Here is an 18,734-nt window from a genome sequence, read left to right on the forward strand (position 1 = left end):
TAGAAGGGATCGAGGGGAGCAAAAGGAAAGGGTTCGTGCAATCCTCTGGAAGCACCATTAGCGCTTGTTGCAAAACGAAGGGGAAAGGGCCCTTACAGGTGCTGCAGTTTAGTGTAGAGCCACGATTCGGCAACACAGAGAGTGCAAGCACGCGGTCATTTACTTCCATACACACTTCCAATTACATCTGTGCCGCCGCTGAGTCACCTAGGTGGTGGAAAAGGAACTACAAAGGCGGTGAGTAGAGGGGAAGTGGACGTTGCCCCCGCTGCTTCCGTAACCCTTTAGGACCGTGCGCATCCACCACATTCCTTGCAATGCTTGAAAAGTACCTCAGCTCCATTATTGTGCCCTACTTGTCACAGTTTGTGGAAAACTTGGATTCGAAACAACTAAATGTTGACTTGTGGAATGGCAATGTTGTGCTCAAGGATTTAATGCTGAAGAAGAGCGTGCTTGAGGCACTAATCCAGGGCGATCCCATCGGTGATAACTTCTCTTTTGAGGGTGCAACGAAAGCAGCACCAACACCTGGTGTGAACCCGGCTCCGCGCCTTCCGTTAACGGTACAACGTGGCATTTGTAAGAGGGTCAACCTGGTGGTACCGTACACACAATTGCGATCGAAGCCTGTAGTTATGGAAATAGGTGAGTTACTTATATGTGTCAAGGGTAATACGGAATGCCGTGACGTGGTGCTGAGTAAGGCGGCAAAGCTCGACGCCGCAGCAGCACGGAAGTCACGTGAGCTGGAACAATTTGAGGCAGAGCGAAGGCGTACGAGGGAGAACAACGCAAACAATAGCGCTGGCGCAGCTGCTGCCACCAGTGCAGGTGCTGCTGCGGACACTACAGAGAAGGCACCGGGAGCAACCACCGGGGCCTCGGTGACTTCTTCGGCTACGGAGAAGGGGAAGGGAAAGGACGGTTATCTCTCTCGTCTGGGGGAGCTTGTAGTAAATAACATAGTCATTAAAGTTCAGAGTGTGCATGTTCGTTACGAAGATGAGGCCACTAAGACTGTGGCTGGTGTGATACTCGGTGATGTCAGATTGTTTACGGTCGATCTTTTCACGGGAAATGAAAAATTTGTCGACCCTGTAGGGATGCGGCGCATGACAAAAAGGTTGGAGTTCGCCGGCTTGCAATGCTATTGCGACGACCCAGCGCGATACGAACTGAATCCCCATGGTTTCTTCATATCGAGGGTTAACGATATGTCAAAGTGGGTGATCGCGATGAGGGAACGTGTCGAGGAAGGTGATGTTGAACATTCAACCATCGTTGGACCCGTGAAGGGTCATGTGGATGTGAATTTGATCTTAAAAAACTTTATTAGGGACCTCATTTGGGAACCGTACTTAAAGGTGCGGATGAGGTTGGATAGTTTCCAGTCGAAGTTTAATCGTGCCCAATACCTTACACTAATCCGCACCATCTCTTTGTTAAGCAACTGGACCAGTCTAACAGAGGTTTTGTCGCGGCGGCCAAACGTACCAGTTACTGGAAATGCTTGTGCATGGTGGCGCTATGCAATTAAGGCAGTACGATCTGTAACGGCCGCCCCGAAACGTGAGAGATTGTTGCAGCGCATCTCCGAAGTCTGCATTGTGGACTACCACGTCCTCTACCGCGATGTTGTGAGGAAAACTGAGATGTCACCGGAGAAGCAGCGAGCATACCGCTTTATTACCCGTTTCATGACAGTACCTGACATGATTGCCGGTCGAAAGTATGTTTATGCACAACTGGCCAACGCCATTCAACTCAAGCGCAAGGACACCGAAGCAAAGAAGGCCGAAGCGCAACCTGCTGAGGAAGGACCCAAAAAGGGGGGATGGTTGTCTTGGATTCGTCGTCAGCATAATGATCCGGAACCTCAGGAGGACGAGGAAGCCCGCGCGCTTGAGGAACTTGAGCGGGAATATGGTCTTGATCCTGGTGAAGCAAATGGAAGTGATACAGGAGAAGAAAATGAGGAGGAGAAGCTACCGGAATCGTACTGCTGGTTTGATGCTCAGTTCGAACTCTCTATGCACCACACCACTCTCTATTTGTCAAAGACTCAGAAACTTGACTTGGTACTTCATGATGTGGGTCTCTTAGTAAAAACTTTTAATGCCCCAAACTCCGTGCAGGTACGAATAGTCACAGATAATCTCACATTGTCGAACCCAGTGGAGGATGAAACGCTACGAGAACGGTTGCCGTCGCTTGTTGAAGGTTTGCCCTTCCGTTGTGGCCCAAGCAGTGAGGATCTTGGCGTGGTTACTGAACGTTCCCGTTCGTGGAACAGTGTTCCACTACTGGAGTGTAGTGCTGCGCTTAACCCGGTAGAGCAACCCATTGAAGACACACACCTTGATTTTACTATGAATATGCGTCTACTTCCGTTGCGCGTCGTTGCTGATCCGCCAACTATCGATGCTATTGTGCGCTTTTTTCATGTTCCCAAAGGGCTCGACGTTGGATATGTTGTGCGTAGGACAAAGGACTTTGCGCTTACGGTCGGTCAAGCTGCCTCCACCGAGTTGCGTCAGGCTATGACTAACACAAAGGGCTACAAAATCTCTTTGGATGCTGCAGGACCTCACATAATTTTCCCCAAAACTCTGAGAGGGGCTTTGGATGAGCCAGCGCTGGCTGTGTCATTAGGGCATGCCATGTTTGACACGCAGCCCTTGACAGAGACTGAGAAACAGCAACGACTATTAGCGGCGCAGGCTGGTGGGCAAAATGAAGAGTGGCATTATTATTCTAGCACAGCTGACTTCTCTAAATTCTTCATCGAACTCGGGACGCTGGGGTCAGTGTTGGAGCGACAAGGCAGTGGTTTCATGCTCGTACCGGAGATAGCGTACTCTGCTTCAGTATTACAGCTTATAGACAGAGATATGGCTAACAACCGGGAGTGGCTCATTGTGCGGATGGTAGTTCCCAAGTTGTGCATGGCGTGTTCGGTGGGTCAGGCCCATGTCCTGTCGAACATGGTAGAACAGTGGGTCGCGTACTTGGCCGCTGCTGGAACAGAAGATGACAACGATCCGGTCGCAATGCCGTCGGTAGACACTGCAGTGCTCGGGGCTGAAAAACTTTTGGCGGCGGCGGGTTCCCCTGGAGGAATAGGTCCAACTGTTGGTGTAGGAGGTTCGACTTCAGCGGGCGCACCCTCCGCCGAGGGGTCATACTTCAACTCCTGTACAGGGAATGCATCACGGCCTCGGAAAGCGAAAAACTCGGAATCGGATTCGGATGACGCCCTCGCGAGCACAACACCGGTAGTAGCCCTCCGGACGCAAGCAGACTTACCGTATGTTCGGTTACACGCCACAATCGAGGAGCTTGGTATTTCTATTTTTGAGGATGACTTGGAAACACGACAACCCCTTGTTGCGCCTCGCTTCACCATGGCCTTCAGGACAGCTCTTATGACACTACATGTGCGCACACAGAAGCAGCTTCTGGAGATGGTACTCAACGATCCGTATTGCCTTGATGCTAGGGAACCGGATCACCTTGTAATTGCTGGTCCTTCAATCCACTGTAACGCAGAAATGGCAGCAGACATGCCCATGCATGTTGATATCGTAATGCAACCTCCACTAAAATTTTGCCTTAACACGTCGTGCATGGAACTCCTTGAGGCGGTGGTCGACATCACAAACCTCATAGCCACTACTTCGGATGCCATTCCACAACTTACGAGGAGCGACGAAGATGGTGTAGACACCGTAAAGTTTGAAAGGGGCGCAAAGATTCCCCTTGACGTTATGCAGGAGTTGCAAATTAAGCAAGTGCAGCATATGTTCGGAATGCCAGATACACCTGTGGTGCGGATGTCACTGCGCATTGCTGGCATCGCAACAGTGGAGTTGATGGAACGTTGTGTGGAGAGGCAACCTTCACAAGAGCAATCGGCAGGAAAGGGTGAGAGGCAACCAAGGGATTACCCCATAGCGTACGCAACCTTCAAGGAGGTGAACTTATTCTTGAGGAAAAACTCCGTCACGATGGAAGTCAACGGTAGCGTACAGCAGGTGGAGGTGTCACTCTCCGAAGTGCACGACGTTTCCCCATCAAATCGCGTTGTGCTGCAACGTCGAGTAGCACCACCTCATGCCTCGCCCATAAAGTCCAAGGTGACAGAACCGTTGGAAACTGGGGCAACGGTGGCAGTAGCCGCAATGTCACCAGGGTCTGGCAGCGGCCAGTTGGCTTCTCCGCAGGAAAACTTACCACCCAGACTTCAATCTTCAGAGAGTGAGCAACGGCAACATCTTACGTTCACGTATCGCACCAGCCGCCCGGTGATGCCCATATTTCAAACTGGTGCCGATGGGAAGCGTAAATTAACCAATGTCTCAGAACTGCGGTTTTCCGGCTTTGCGGAGTTAGAATTCAGCTCCAGCGACATACATTTAGACATTCACAGCGTCATTGTTCTTTCGCAATATTTTTGTACAGGTCTCTTTGCGGAGTTGTCGGGTCTTTCGTTAAGGACGCGCTACGACGGTCGAGTTCCCGCTGGGCCGTCACTAATTGAACCACCGCAGCTGCTGACAAGCGTGCGAGTGTTTGCACAGGACCTGACATTCAACCTCCCTGTCGATGCGAGAGTGGAGAACGACATCGAGCGGTTTCGTGTTTCAGTGGATCATGTTGCGGTGCAAAGTAGCCTTCTTTCAGCTGAAGAAAAACAATCTATGAACATTTCCCTGCGCGAAATACGCCTTCTGCACGGGTTTCCCCACGGAGTCGACGCCGAGCGAATGCAATCAGCGGCGGAGGGGAAGGTGTTAATGCCGACAACATCGCTCGATGTCTCCCTAAAAAGCCCACTTGATCAGTTGTCTGATGAACCGCTGCGTGTTGAATTGCGGGGAGATGAACTGGTGCTTGCCCTAACAGAGGGAGACATTGTGGATCTGTGCCGCCTTATTAGTGGGAACCTGACGCGCGCGCCTCCCCCACCACCACCAGCGCCCCCGCGTTTGCAGTCGCTTACTGGAAGTCGCCGTGAATCCTCAGAGGTAGGCGAGGCACGACTGCCTTCCGTCGCCGCTTGCTCGCCGCAAGAGATAACCGAGGCGCAGAGTGGAGCTCATGTAGTGTGGCGAGCCGGGCGCTTAACACTGTCGCTGCTCGACACATCAAGTAGTGGCGCTCGTTTTCGTCTTGAGGGCAACGGCTTCACTTTTGATCAGAGGGCCCCTGGCGGTGAACTCAGTTTGCGATGGGATAAGCTTGAACTGCACGATGTTTATGAAGAAACGTGCCGGGCGACGATGTTACTATGTGGTTGTGGCCGCGTCGAACTGGGCAACCTTCCGGCCCCATGGTGTGATCCGTGCAAGGGAGCAAACAAAGAAGGAATGAATGACCAAGTTGACAAAATCAACGCGACGACAGGGGACGGTACTAGTTCCGTGGACTTTGAAGATCTCACACCAGAGCAATTACATCAATTATTGCAAGAACAACTGAACCAGCCGCAAGATTCTGCATCCGCCGGTGGTCTTTCAAGAGACTTTGTCGATATTCAAACACTTGTCGTTGACTTCACGTTGGAGCGCTTTGCTGTTTCAGACCAGTGGCTTGCTGTGTACGATTTTGTTTGCAATCAGGCGGTAGTTGAGGCACTGCAACACGTAGCGTCGACGGATGATTCTGTTCCTCCGCGGAGGCTGTGCCAAGGGTTCAAGGAACCCTCTGAGGGTATGGAAGGGGCCAAACCATTTCGATGTATTGTGACAACGCGTGCGGTCAACGTGCCGTTCCTAACGATTTCGCGGGAGGAGTTTCTTGAAGCGGATATCACGTCGTTGCACGCCGACGTCATAACGTATCTTAATACCACGACGGTAACTGTTAGAATGCATGACTTGGTGGTACGGCATTCTGCCTCAGGTGAGCGTGTGCTGTTTAAGAAGCACGACACCGACGACTTGCATTTGTCCTCGTTTGACAACACCCAGGAAAATCTTCTTCTGACAGGCATAAACTCAGCGCGCTCTCCGCGTACGCCTGCGGGGGGGACGACAACAGCACCAGCTGCTGCATTAACCAATCCCACAACAACAACTGCTTCACCTAATCAACCCGTAGGGACAGCCACTCCAGATATTTTAAACCTGAGGTGCCATATTGGTGGAACACCTGAAAACCCACAACAGCGTGTAAGAATTGCAGTAGGTGAATTGGCAACTCTCTTTTCCGCACCGCTTGTTGCACAGATTGTGGAATATTGCGCGCAGCCAGACCAGCCAATAGCCAAAATATCGAATTTGGGAGTTATGCGGGAGCAACGCGAGCGGCTAGCTCGCGCTGCTGACCAGATGGTCAACAATGGTGCCATAAATGTTCAGGTGTTATGGCAGCAGCCCTGCATTATATTTGCGGGGAACGCGCAAGAGTTAGCGAACAAATCGCGCAATATTGAGGCTCATCTGGGTCTAATGGGATCGGAAATATTATTTGACAAGCGGAGCGGAAGCTGCACGGTCTCAACTAAAGTGGTTGGAGTGTCCATTCCGGAAATGTTGGAGGAAACAACAGTGCGCTTAAGATACAAACTTGAAGAACGCAACGCAGACATCTCCGTGGTCGTAGACAAAGCAACGGCGCTGCTTCATCCAGTGGGTGTAGAGAAACTCCTTTGGGTTATTCAGTGGAATCTCATGGTGCCACCCGATGACAGTGGCAACAGTGTAGCTAATAATGTCACGCATTCCGGTGCAGTTGCGGGGGCTTGCGAAAAGGAAGGAATTAAAGAACCAAATGTTCTGAACGAGCGAAAGGAGCAGGTAGTCGGTGAGCGCTCAACTGATCTAGTGGAGGAACCCATTACCCAAAATATCCATGTAGAAGCCTCCTCTATTGTCCTTGCAATGCATGATGTTTTGGGTTTGCATGTGCACACAACCGCACTCGGTGGGCTCAAGATTCACGTCAACGCTGCTGGGGATGTGGATATTGCCGTTAAGTCTGTGACAACAGTGGAGCACTTTACCAACCAGCGGCTCATGGAAGCCTGCGGTGAAGGGGCTCTCACGGTGCACGTGAAGAGTGCGGAGAAGACAACTTCTGTCTGCATGGCCGAGGTTAATTTTAGGGTGGTGCCGAAAGCGGTAGGAAGTCTTCTCAACATGTTATTGTCTGTACAGCTTCCGCCTCCCTTGCCGTCAGTATCAGGGGTCCCTACGACTGTTTTGCCATCAGAAACCGGTTGGGAGCATCGACTTTCTGTTAGATTAAATTGCTGCCGAACCCTAGCTCTTCATGACGGTCAAGAGGTATTTCTTGCCGAGTACAAGGATTTGAATGTTGATTTGTGCTCGTTTGCCGACGCGTCAAGTACACTCACCGTTTCGATTGGCTGGCTCGTCGTCCAGAACCTGTACTCTAAGAAAGTGAAGGGATCTGAATTAATGCTACCGATGGATGGGGAGGAGAATGGGTCCCCTGCCGTCATTGATTTTGTGCTGACTACATCGCCCCCAAATAACAGAAGCGTCACTAGGGATTGTGATTGTGCTGCTGCACCCTGTTATGTACAGCAGCTGCGATGCCGAATTTCCTCTTTCTTGATTGTTTCGGTGCCGGATGTTACATATGCAGCTGTCCAGGTAACTGCAGATATATTGGGAAACATATCAGATGTAAACCGTGGGAAAGCGTACGACTATGTAGCGGAGAAAACGGCCCAGCAGATACGCGAGAGACAGCAACTAACCGAAGTGGAGGTGGCCATCGGACGTCCCTGCATTAAGCTTCTCGACGCTGTTGATTCACAAAATGTGGTTGAGGTGTTTCTGGGCGATTTTGTTGTAAGGAACAAATTGCGCTGTGCTGCTGCTCAGGGAAGTAACGTAGCAATGTGCGCCCCACATGCTGAGGTGTTTTCGCTCAGTATAAACCGCCTATCTCTTAACATTCTCGGTGGGTCTGCGTTCAACCATAGCAGCAGCATCGAGGTGGAGTTCTCTCGGTTAATCACTGATGATGTCATCCCCACTGTGGCATCAGATGAATCTGTTGGGGTGCCAAATGATGAGATGATGAGCCTGAATGTTTCCGTACCAATGCTGTCTGCGAGGTTAACGGAGGCACAGTTGAATACCTTACTTGACGTAGTGGGGGCCTTTAGCTCTTTTGGCTGTTCCCCACCTGTTTGGGGAGATAGTTGTGGGGCATTTCCATCTTCTCACTCACAGGGGGCGAGCGGTCATCACGACGGAAGCATGAGCGCCACGAGTTTCCACACCTCTAGTGTAGTTTCGCCTTCAGGGGGGGCTGCTGGAAAGAGGCGGGCGAAGGACCCCTTGCTAGGACTGCAGGTGCAGGGGGCTGCACATGGTTGTGGACTACCCACGGGCGATGTGAACGTAACTGCCGCAACAGCTGATGGCGCCATAACCAACTGTGAGTCTGTCACCAATGAAGTTAGCACCTCAATGAAGATAAGCGCTGTAATGCAACGTCTCGTCGCAAACATCGACGACAAATTTGAAATCACCGTTGACCATCTTACCGTGGAACAGGTTACCACGTCAAGGCTGAGTAGAACTGCAAACGGAAACGATAATTCGAACGCAGTTCCCGTCCCACCACTCACCAATAGCAACAGCAAATTATTCCTGGAAGGTCTGGTGATTCGGCACTGCTCTTGGGGTAGTTTCGATGACAATAACGAGAGGGCTTCTCTCTTTGCTTCGAGGGATGTTGAAGTTGCTTCTGTTACCGTCATGAGTGTCAACGGAAACAGCCGGGAAACTGATTCGAGCACCACTGTTCGTTTGGGATGCCTGCATACCACGATCACTCCACAGATCTTGGTCGATGCCAGGAACATATTGTACGGCCCGTTCTGCATGAAAGTTGCTCGAACCCCGCTTAGCCCCATTCCTATATGTCGTCTTACTGACGATGTTTATGTGCTAAAGAGCAACTTGTCACTCGACCCTACCCACATCCTCATAACAGGCAACAAGTCACGTTGCTCTTATGTTCTGGATCTCAACCAATATAAGTTGTGTCTCTTGGGTCCGCCAGCCCCGCACATTGTGTTAGATGACAACTGCGAACTTACAATTACTAATGGCTGCATAGTGGTTCCAGGCATGTACGCGCTCAGCTCCTTTGTTAGCTTTGGTGGTAACGCATCTGTGTTCACAACAAAATCGTGTGTGATTGAAAAAATAGCACACCACGACCGGGTTGTCGCAGCGGTCTTTCGCCCGGTCAGGCGTCGCAGCAGAGGCGGAGTTGAGTCAACTGCTGCACCTACTCATAAAAACATGGCGGCCCCATCTGTGGATCCCGCGAAGCAACCAGTTACTTCAATACAGCCGCCGCAGCAACAACCACAAGTGGGTGCCGTATCACTGAATAGCACATCAGTCATCCCTCAATGTCAATCAAACATCGTACCACGTCAGGCTAGTGGTGAAGAGGTGAGGTCAACGGTGAGTGTAGAGTGTAAGGATGTTATGCTACGCGTCATGGCTGAGGAAGCAGAAGACATAGGTGTTTGCATGTTTATGGCTCTGGATTTCACTACAACGCGTCAGCTGGATGATGGTGTACTGAAACAAAACTGTGCCAAAGTGACGTTGAGAGACATTCGCACATCCACAAGGGATGAAGTTGCGCTCCAACCCTCTACGTTTACTGTGGCTGTCGCCGGAACCGACAGGGTGTCTGTCACGGGATCTTTAGCATCTCAGGGATTGTGTCTACGCGTGTCGTTGGTGCGTTCTCTCGTTGAGTTGGTTAAGGACACTATGAGTGCTTTCACTCATGAAGGGGAAGTTCCAGTGTACCCAGTTAATGTGGTGCTCGAGGACGAAAACTTAAAACCGCTTGTCGATGTACCCGCACTGGGGGAGTGTCGTATATGCGAGATGCAGTGTGCCAAGCTTGCCACAAGTGAAGAGGGCCCTGGGGTATTGTGCTATCGTTGTTGCACAGGGAAAATGGCCCTACCAGAAACGAACGTGTGGTTTGCCGTCGACCCCGTTGACATTTTATTGCTGAGCGATAGCGGTGGTATGTTGCAGTTACGCTGTGTAGCCCCTTTTGAGACATCCTATACGGCGGATAAGGGTCTTCATACCCACATGAAGCTTCAGGTACGCAACCTCAATGACAACGCCGCTGTGTGGGAGCCGCTTGTGGAGCATATTACGATGACGTTTGGGGGCGATGTGCGGACGTCAGCATACTGGATTAAGGTGGAGAAATTCGACTATGTGTTGTCTCCGATGAACGTGAAATTACTAAGGAAGCTTTCAGAGGACTTCTCCCCCACATCAGAGCTGCAGAGACAACTTCGAAGGAAGTTCCGCGGGAACGGACACAGTTTACTTCAAACAGATGATGAGACCTTGGATGAGGTTGGTGGCCGAGACACTAGTGCCGAAGTAGCAGAGGGGGTTTGTGATGATGGACATAAATATGTGGCGTATGTGGAGGTGCATAACTATTTCAGTGAATCTTTAGAGTTTGATGGACTACCGATAGAGCCACGCGGACGCTCCGTAGCAACGAATGTGAATAAAAATTATGGTACTTTGCGTCGAACACACAGCGTCAGTTCCGTCGGTGTGACTATCAACTGGTTCCGATCGCCTCTGTACGTACGCTACCCCGATATGGTGGTGAGGGTGCAAACGACGCTTTCGCACAGAGAAGGCTCTAAACGCCTCTTCCGTGTTGTGTCCCTTCGGTGCTACCCGGTTCATCGCACCGACATGATTATTTGTCTGAAGAACAACGTCAGCACCCACGTGGAGGTCGTAAGCGGCGTGCCCGCTGTAGGCCCGCAGGAGAGTTTCTACTTTCACCCGGACTTCTCGCTTGACCGAAAACTTCAGTTGCGACCTGTTCAGACCGTTGATGAAGAGTATACCGAGGCTCTTGCTGTAGGTACTGGTGCAGCCCCAACTTTGAGTTCACTATTGAGCGCCTCCTCCACCACGCTCCACTCCCGTGGCGTGAAACGGAGGGAGAAACTCTTTGTTTTTACGATACATGAACGGCAGGAGGACATCTGGGCCGGTACACCCATGTTTGTCATTTCCATTGAACCACATATTTGTATTGAGAACAACCTCCCATGCAGCGTTCGCTTCAGGATCCACAAGGACGGACCGGGAAAGCAGAACCTTTTCAGTTCTGTAGTGAAGGCAGCGGAGCGTGCTGATGTTATTCAGGGTGAGACAAGTGTGGACAGGGCGTGTTTTCACTTTGAGGTGCATCACGAAGACAAAGACAGCAATGGTGTGATATACTCGACACCGACACCAGTAAAACTCAAGCCGCGCACAACACATGTTGTTCTTAGGGCTCAACTAGGCGATTCACGCGAGCTTCGAATCAACGTGCGATGTAAGGACAATAAAATTGTGCTTAGCACGCCGTACTCTATCGTTAACTTTGCGCCGCTTCCGATAGAGCTACGGGAGTGTAGTTCTTCGGGCGTCGAGATACCATGCGCGGGGACAAATTTTCGCTTTTTACCAAAACAAATGAAAAGTGCGTATCCGGCGTCGCCCCAAAGTGCCGATGCGCGAGAGTTCTTTGTGAACGTTCACATCATGGACTACGAAGCGCGTGCTATTCCCCTTCACGTGCAAGACAGTAGTGCGATCGTGTTAGGGGAAAGGATGGATAAAGGATCGGCCGAGAGGGGCACCAGCAATCGCGGTCCTATACTCTTTCACCTAATGTGCACGATGCAAGTGGACATGTACGGCTCACGCTTTGTCACCATCGTGCCACGGTGGACCATTGTCAACCGAACACCCCGGGACCTATACGTTGCCCAGGCTTTGTTGGATGCGGCCCCGCCTGGGTCATCTTCTAGTGGGAAGGACACTCGCACTGTCGGTGGAGTGCCAGATAAAGTTAGTGGAAGGTGTTTCCGTTGCCGTTATGACATCGCTCAACATATACCTCCAAATTCCTCCACACCGCTCTTCGTAACGGCTAGGTGCTGCTCGGAGCTGGGCTACGCTGTTTTCGTGCTTGCGGATAAGGGTGCCCGGGTATATGGTAATCCCGTGAGTCTGGAAGAGGTCGCTAGTGAGTTAGTGGTGGCCCATGGGGTATGTGAGGGTGGGGAAGCTAAGCGGGCCAGTGTGGTTGTAGAAACATCTGTGGTAGTTGACGGACCATACACCTTCTTCACTGTGCAAGACCTTCCCGTGTCACCCTATATCCTTCTTAACCGAACACCGCTGTCGTTGGAGTTGCACGGCGCGCATGGCCATCGGCTGGCGCGCGTCGGACCCGGTTGCTCAACGCCGTTCGTAATGAACCCGCGTGATAAACCAACCCGCACTCGCATCACCCTCGAGTCGGGAACCTGGGACACAACCGCTACCGCGGATGTTGGTGAAGAACCCCCCAAATGGGAAGGAGAGCACCCGACCCCCTTCGTCGAGTTCGACTTCGACAGACCCATGAGACAGGAAGAAAGGTACAATGAACTAGATATTGAGTATGTTGTTGGCTTTGGGCCATTCGGGCAGCAGATTGTCGAACTTAAAGTCGCCACCAGCGCCGGTATGTGTACAACTAGAGGCGCTGCTGGTGGTGGCGTGCTGAACCCCCTGGAATCAGACAGTATTTTGAACGAACGCTCCCTCCGCGTGTATCAGCCACCACCCCCGACTCCATTAGATGTGGTTATGAACTTGTCCTACGTTACCTGTTCGCTTGTGACGATGGACCAAGAAATTCTTCTTGTTGCAATCGAAGATGTTCGTTGCCACGTTACCAGAAAGGATACTAAGGAAACGGTTAATTTCACTGTGAAGAATATTCAAATCGACAACCAATGTGAGGAGAAACCAGTATATGAGGTTTGCCTTGTGGCTATCCGCGCCGCTAACGATGTGCAGTGCATTTCTGCCTATGTGGAACGTGAGATAGTTCCCGCCCGGGCGCTGCTTTGTGTGAATCAAGTTTGTCTCAACGTTGTTCCGATTGCTGTTCGATTATCTGATAACGTGCTAGTCGCAATTGCCAGCTTTGGGGCGCAGCTCACTGTAGAGCAACCCATGCGCGCTCAAGCTCCGACGGAACAGGAGCTCTTTGATAACGCCCCAGTAACCGTGGGTGCCATGAACACACGTGTAATCCTTCGGTGCATGGTTGTAAACCCGTTGGAAGTGCGAGTATGGTTCGAACGCGAGGCCGGTGGGCATGACTTCATTCGGGAGCATGTGCGTGTTCGAACCGCAGCATTGCTGTCCATGATGATTCAGTCATGTGAAGATGTGCATATCAATTTGCCTGGCCTCAACATAGAGAGACGCTCCGGTAGTGCAGGTGTACTTTGGGAGTGGCTTCTGAAAGTATACTGGGATAAGTCCTATACGCTTATGGCAGGCTTGTTCTACCAATACGCTTCTTCTCTTCCGCTAATCGGAGCTCCTATCAAACTGTTCTCCGGTTTTGGCGCCGGTGCACTCAAGTTCTTCCAGGAGCCCGTCGCCGGTTTGCAGGAGTCACCAAAGGCGTTTGCCCGTGGCTTGGCAGCTGGCTCCGCCGCTTTGCTGAGGGAAACTGCCGGTGGAGGACTCGGCGCCGTATCAAACCTCGCAAAAACCGGTGCTAGCATTATAGATGTCTTTGGAGATGGTTCTCGTACCTCCTCGCGTAGTGGTGGAGCTGGAGCGTGTGTACTGCATGGCCTTGCCAGCGGTGTTAAAGGTGTTGTGAACGCGCCTGTGGAGGGAGCCACTCAGGGTGGTGCTCGCGGTTTGCTTTTTGGGATGGGTAAAGGAGCGCTTGGACTCGTGACTAAACCCGTTGCGGGTCTGTTGGCAGATGTTTCCCGACTGACAGGCACAGCGGCAAGGGCATGCGACTCCTCTCACCTTCCCAAGGTAAGGCGTCGAAGGGGGTTGCGTGAATTTCATGCGAATGGAGCGGTGGCCGAGCGCAACTCGCTGCTCACCGTCTTTGAGTACGAGCGCGGGGAGCATGACGGTTCGAAGTGGACGGTTGGGTCTGAGAGTTCGTGGTCTGATGACAAACCGCAGTGGTTGCCGTGTACAAAGGAACAGATGCAACGAAAGCAGGGAGGGGGACCGCGGCCAGATATGTGGCAGGTTCAACGCTATGGCACGAATTTTGAGGGGTGGAAGTACAGCAAAAATTATCATGGTAAATATACCAGAGAACAGCTCCCGAGGTCGAAGGTCCGACGTCGACGTTGGGTGTCGGTAATCAGACCAATGCCCACCTCAGCCATACTCCGACTTGTACACATTGCTACTAAAAACCCAACGTGCACCTCCTCTTCCGATTCCGTATCAGATGGCGTTTTCTGCTCTGCACAACTCAAACATGGATCCGTGTCGTCGGCAACAGCATCTTCTTTTAGGGGCTCGAGTGGTTCTCCCGCGGACGATTCATTTCCCGGAACAAAATTCAAACCCGAGAGCCCCAAGGAGGCCTTTCGTACGGTGGTGCTCTACGAATACGAGGCAAAGGTTGTGTTTGTTTGGTCAAGCAGGGTTTTACCGCAAGGTCGTTCCCCGTGGGAGGACTCTGAGGGTTGCCGTGTGCAGCGCAGATCCGACTACAACCCCCCACACGGTTGGTCGTGGGATTCCGATTGGTTCCTCTCCAGGGGTGCCGCCGGTCCTGACGGATGGGAATACGTTGGAAAAGAGAGTCACACCTCTACCGAGTTGAGGCGCCGTTGCTGGAAGCGAAGAATCCGAAAGGTGCTGTAGTGGTTTTTGGTTGCTTTGGTTTAAGCGGGTGAGGGTCTATTGGATGCTGAAGCAGTGTACGAAGGGGGGGGACGTATAGTGGGGCGGGTATTTATATGTGAAACAGAGTACACTATGATGGCAATGGCGGGAAGCAGATAGGAAACCAGGTAAAGGGGGAGGAACATCTGAGATAACAAAATGATGGATGATGTGGGTATGTATGTGTGTGTGTGGAGGGGGAAATGGTACAGTGGCGCTGCAAAACTAGAGCCCTCGTACCCTTCGTCGCTTCTTTTGTTATCGGTATTATTGTTAGTAGGTGAAGCTTTGATGCGTAGTATTGCGACTGTGGAGGAATAAAGCGTGTGAAGTAGCGGACAGCCAGAGAGACTGTATGGAAGCACGGAAGGACGTGATTAGCTGGTCGCAACTGCGCTTATATAAGTAGTATATATGCATTTATACACCCCCAACTGTTGTTGAGGGTGAATTAGGGCGGCCGCATTTAACGTTTTCTTTTTCCCGTTTCTCTCTCGTTTTTTTTTGCTTGCTATATGGTTAAAGCGTCTTTTACTGTTTTACTTCCCTTTTGAGTATGAACACTTTCCCCTTCTCAGCCCTTCACTTGTTTACCCTGTTTTTGCGTGCCGTGAAGTGGGGGCGTTCTGACGGGTTTTACTCAGTCGTTGCCTGCAAGTGTGATTTAGGCACGTGTCGTTCTCTTGTAACTATAACCGTGGGGGTTCAGGATCCTTTTTGTTCTTTTTCTTTTTCTGTCTATAATTAAGTGAATTCTTCACATAGTTCCTTCACTTTCTCCTCCTTTCACTCCCTGTTGCTTTGCTCTTTACACAGGGGAGAGGAGAAACCTTTCGCTTTCCTTTCCATGTGCTACCATTTTTGGTAACCGTAGCCTTCCCACACTTCTCCAAAAGGGAAAGGTTGTCAGCGAGGTCGGATTCCGCGAATATTTTGGAGTAATCGCTGATATGTTTAAAACGAAGGGGAGTGGGTGGGTGTAAAAGTAAAATAGTGAAGGCGGGTGGGGAAAGACTATCTGAGGGGGGAAGAACCTGAGACTAGTGTGATATCGTTGTTGTTGTTGCTTTAAAGTTGATTGGGAGGCTTTCACAATTTGTTTTCCATTTTCACTGCTATGCTTCGCCCCACGGTGTGGTTGCGGTAACACAATGAATTTCATTAACCAACTCGCTTGGTATTACTCTTCTATTTTTCTTTCGGAATGGTCCTTGCTTATCTCATTAACGCGAACCTCTGACTATAGCATTGTAGGAGGGGGGGGGAAGGAAACAGAAGTAAAAGGAAAAGTAACGGAAGAGCACAAAGTAGGTACCACCAGATAAGGGTTTGTAAAGTGGGGAAAAGAATAGAGAATTACACGTATATATACATATCTATCAACATATATATATATATTGATATATTCCCGCGTACGGGAGAAGTTGGAACGCGATTGCGCAGCATCGTCGGCTCCGGTAAGGGGGGGGGGAAATACTTCCGAACGGTGACTAGTTGAAGAAACAAATAAAACACTACACCTGGTGTAACTACTATCCCTTTCTTTTTCTTTTGAAGTGAGTAAAGGGTTTGGGCGGAGAATCTCTCGTCAAACAGCGGCAACCGAAGGGGAAAAAGGGGGACCAGGAACATATAACTGTTAACTCATTCGCCTGCCAACTCATGCCAAGTAGTACCACACGTGGCACAATGCCTCAAGAGCCAACACGGGGTGACAGGGCCCCGCCCCGCCGCCCCGCCGGTTCCTCTGACCACGATCACAAGGCCCCATCCGGCTTCCCAGTGCTTCAAGGAAATTCATCCAAACCGACGAATTAAACACCATGAGGTAGTGGTGGTATGAGCGTTGGTTGGTTTAGGTTTTCACCATCGTTGTACCAAGTGTATTAGTAAAAACGAACAGGGATAAACTGCATTATATAACGTATGAAAATACATTGTGCGCTGAAAGGAATGCATCGTGGAACAGTGAAGGGCTGTTCCGTTCACGAGCAGTTATTGAGGGGCAAGGGGAAGAAAACTCGTGATACGCATTGTAGACAGCTAATGAACACTTAACACAAGTGTATTGAGCGGTGGCCACAGCTGAAACGAAAACAAACATATTGGCACGCCAAAAACTTTCGGTAAAATGGGGAGGTAGTAGGAGGAAGTGGGGAGAGGCGGGCAAGCGCGACTTTTTCTCTTTCCCTCCCCATCATCATCATCATCATCATTTTAGTTCAATTAGTTTTCACAGTTTTACGTTTTGAATGCGTGGATGTGCCCATGATTTGTTGCCGTGGATCCCACGTGGGCGCGCATATAAACTACATGTTGATATGAAATTTGCTCTTTCCCTGTCCGTTAAACATAGCTAACCTGTTTGGCACCTTGCGTTCCCACCCGTGCACTAAGTTACTTGTACCCACTTTTTATTTTGTTTTATTCCTGACACAACCCCCGACTAGGAAGGTTAGCAGTACGTTTGAGAAACAGAAAAAAAACAAAAGAGGGTGGTAACGTAGCCGGTCACTTAACCGGGGCTGGTAATACGCAGTGTTGCCCGGTAGAAAGCGCGAAAAGAAGTAATAAGGGTAAGGATTAAAAGATACGGGAGGGATATTCAAAAAAATAGTAATAGAAAAGCTATAAAAAGTATCACATAAATCGGTTGGAGGTGAGAGATAGCACTGGCAACATTTGCTTAACGATTATGGAAACGAGAAAAGTTACAGAGTGCACGCCCTCACCTGAGGAGGAATTTCGAAGCGGTACTTCACTCAAATACCCGGACGAGGAACGGACACGACAGCAGTTAACGTTGGCCTTTCCATCCATAGATGCAGACGTTATTGAGGAAATGGCCTTCCTCGTTGGTAGGAAACGGTACACCATTGATAAGGTTGTATATATGCTCCGCCTCATTGAAGAGAGTATGAAACTCGACAACCCCGCCAACAAGGGATTAGTAAATTCCGGGGAAAGTGAAGGTCAGGAGGTGCAAGTTCTCCAAGAGGGAACGGATGACACTTCAACGGGTCACAGCTTACCTTTGCAGAGTTCACAACCACAAGAGGGGCTGGATCAAACAACTATGAAACAGCGGCGTGACTTACCCGAAGGGAATCGAGGAGGTGTGGAAGAGCTGCAGCCATTCATGCTATCGTATTCCAATTCACATAGTGCAAACTTTGTTGGGGTGAAACTATTCTTCACAAGTATGACGGGTGATCGTCGCATTCGTGACCACTGTCGCCGGGCGGAGACGCTGTTGTACCTTAAGCGTATCACGTACGAACCTGTGAATGTTGCGGACAGTCCAACACTGCAACGAAATTTGCGTGAGATGTACGCGGCATGCACAGGGAAAAGGGGTGCACCACCACTACCGGCACTGTTTGTTGGCACCAGTTATGTAGGAAACTATGAGGAGATGCAAGAGATGGAAGATGATGGCACCCTTATGGACACTCTCGAGCACCTTGGTTACAAACACGAGATTCAATCAAGTGTGGTTACGAGGTGAGGGGAGGGAAGCTGCGCAGGAAAAGGAGCGTGTGTGTCGTCCATAGCGTCAGGTTGGACAGTCAACCAGTATTAGTGGTAAGTGGTAGAGGGAGACACTTAGACTTCTAACATACTTTTTGTCGTTTTGAAACCTCTATTGACTTCTTCCATCGCGCAAAGGACCGAAGAGGACCGGGAGTTTTCTTTCCCTTTCCTATATCTTCCTCAGCGTTGCAACGCTTCCCCTTCTAGTTGTGTAATATGTAATGCTCTCTTTGCTTCCGGATCGTGGTTATACCATGGAAGGAATATCTTTTAAGTTTCTTCTATCTAGCGACCACCTATCGATTTGTCACCCGCAGATCCCTTTCCCCCCTCTGCTCTTTCGTTTTAATCTTTCTCTTTTAGTCCGTCTGTTCTTGTACTGTATGTCTGTACCGCAATATTAAAAAAAAAACCTGTCCGTTTTTTTTT

At 50.4% G+C, this 18,734-nt stretch overlaps 2 protein-coding genes across 2 annotated transcripts; both read left to right on the top strand.

Moving 5' to 3' along the window:
* Positions 1 to 317: 317 nt before the first annotated feature.
* TEOVI_000801900 (N-terminal region of Chorein, a TM vesicle-mediated sorter/Integral peroxisomal membrane peroxin, putative) lies at positions 318 to 14,750 on the top strand (the record flags this gene model as incomplete). Its single annotated transcript, XM_067222442.1, has 1 exon — positions 318 to 14,750. The coding sequence occupies one exon, from the start codon at positions 318 to 320 to the stop codon at positions 14,748 to 14,750; it is 14,433 nt and encodes a 4,810-aa protein (XP_067078543.1).
* A 2,716-nt stretch (positions 14,751 to 17,466) lies between these two features.
* On the top strand, positions 17,467 to 18,279 carry TEOVI_000802000 (SH3-binding, glutamic acid-rich protein, putative; the record flags this gene model as incomplete). The annotated part of the gene is made up of 1 exon (XM_067222443.1): positions 17,467 to 18,279. The coding sequence occupies one exon, from the start codon at positions 17,467 to 17,469 to the stop codon at positions 18,277 to 18,279; it is 813 nt and encodes a 270-aa protein (XP_067078544.1).
* Between the last annotated feature and the right edge of the window lie 455 nt (positions 18,280 to 18,734).

The sequence above is a fragment of the Trypanosoma equiperdum genome (assembly GCF_001457755.1).
Source record: "Trypanosoma equiperdum strain OVI genome assembly, contig: ctg_1631, whole genome shotgun sequence".
NCBI lineage: Eukaryota > Euglenozoa > Kinetoplastea > Trypanosomatida > Trypanosomatidae > Trypanosoma > Trypanosoma equiperdum.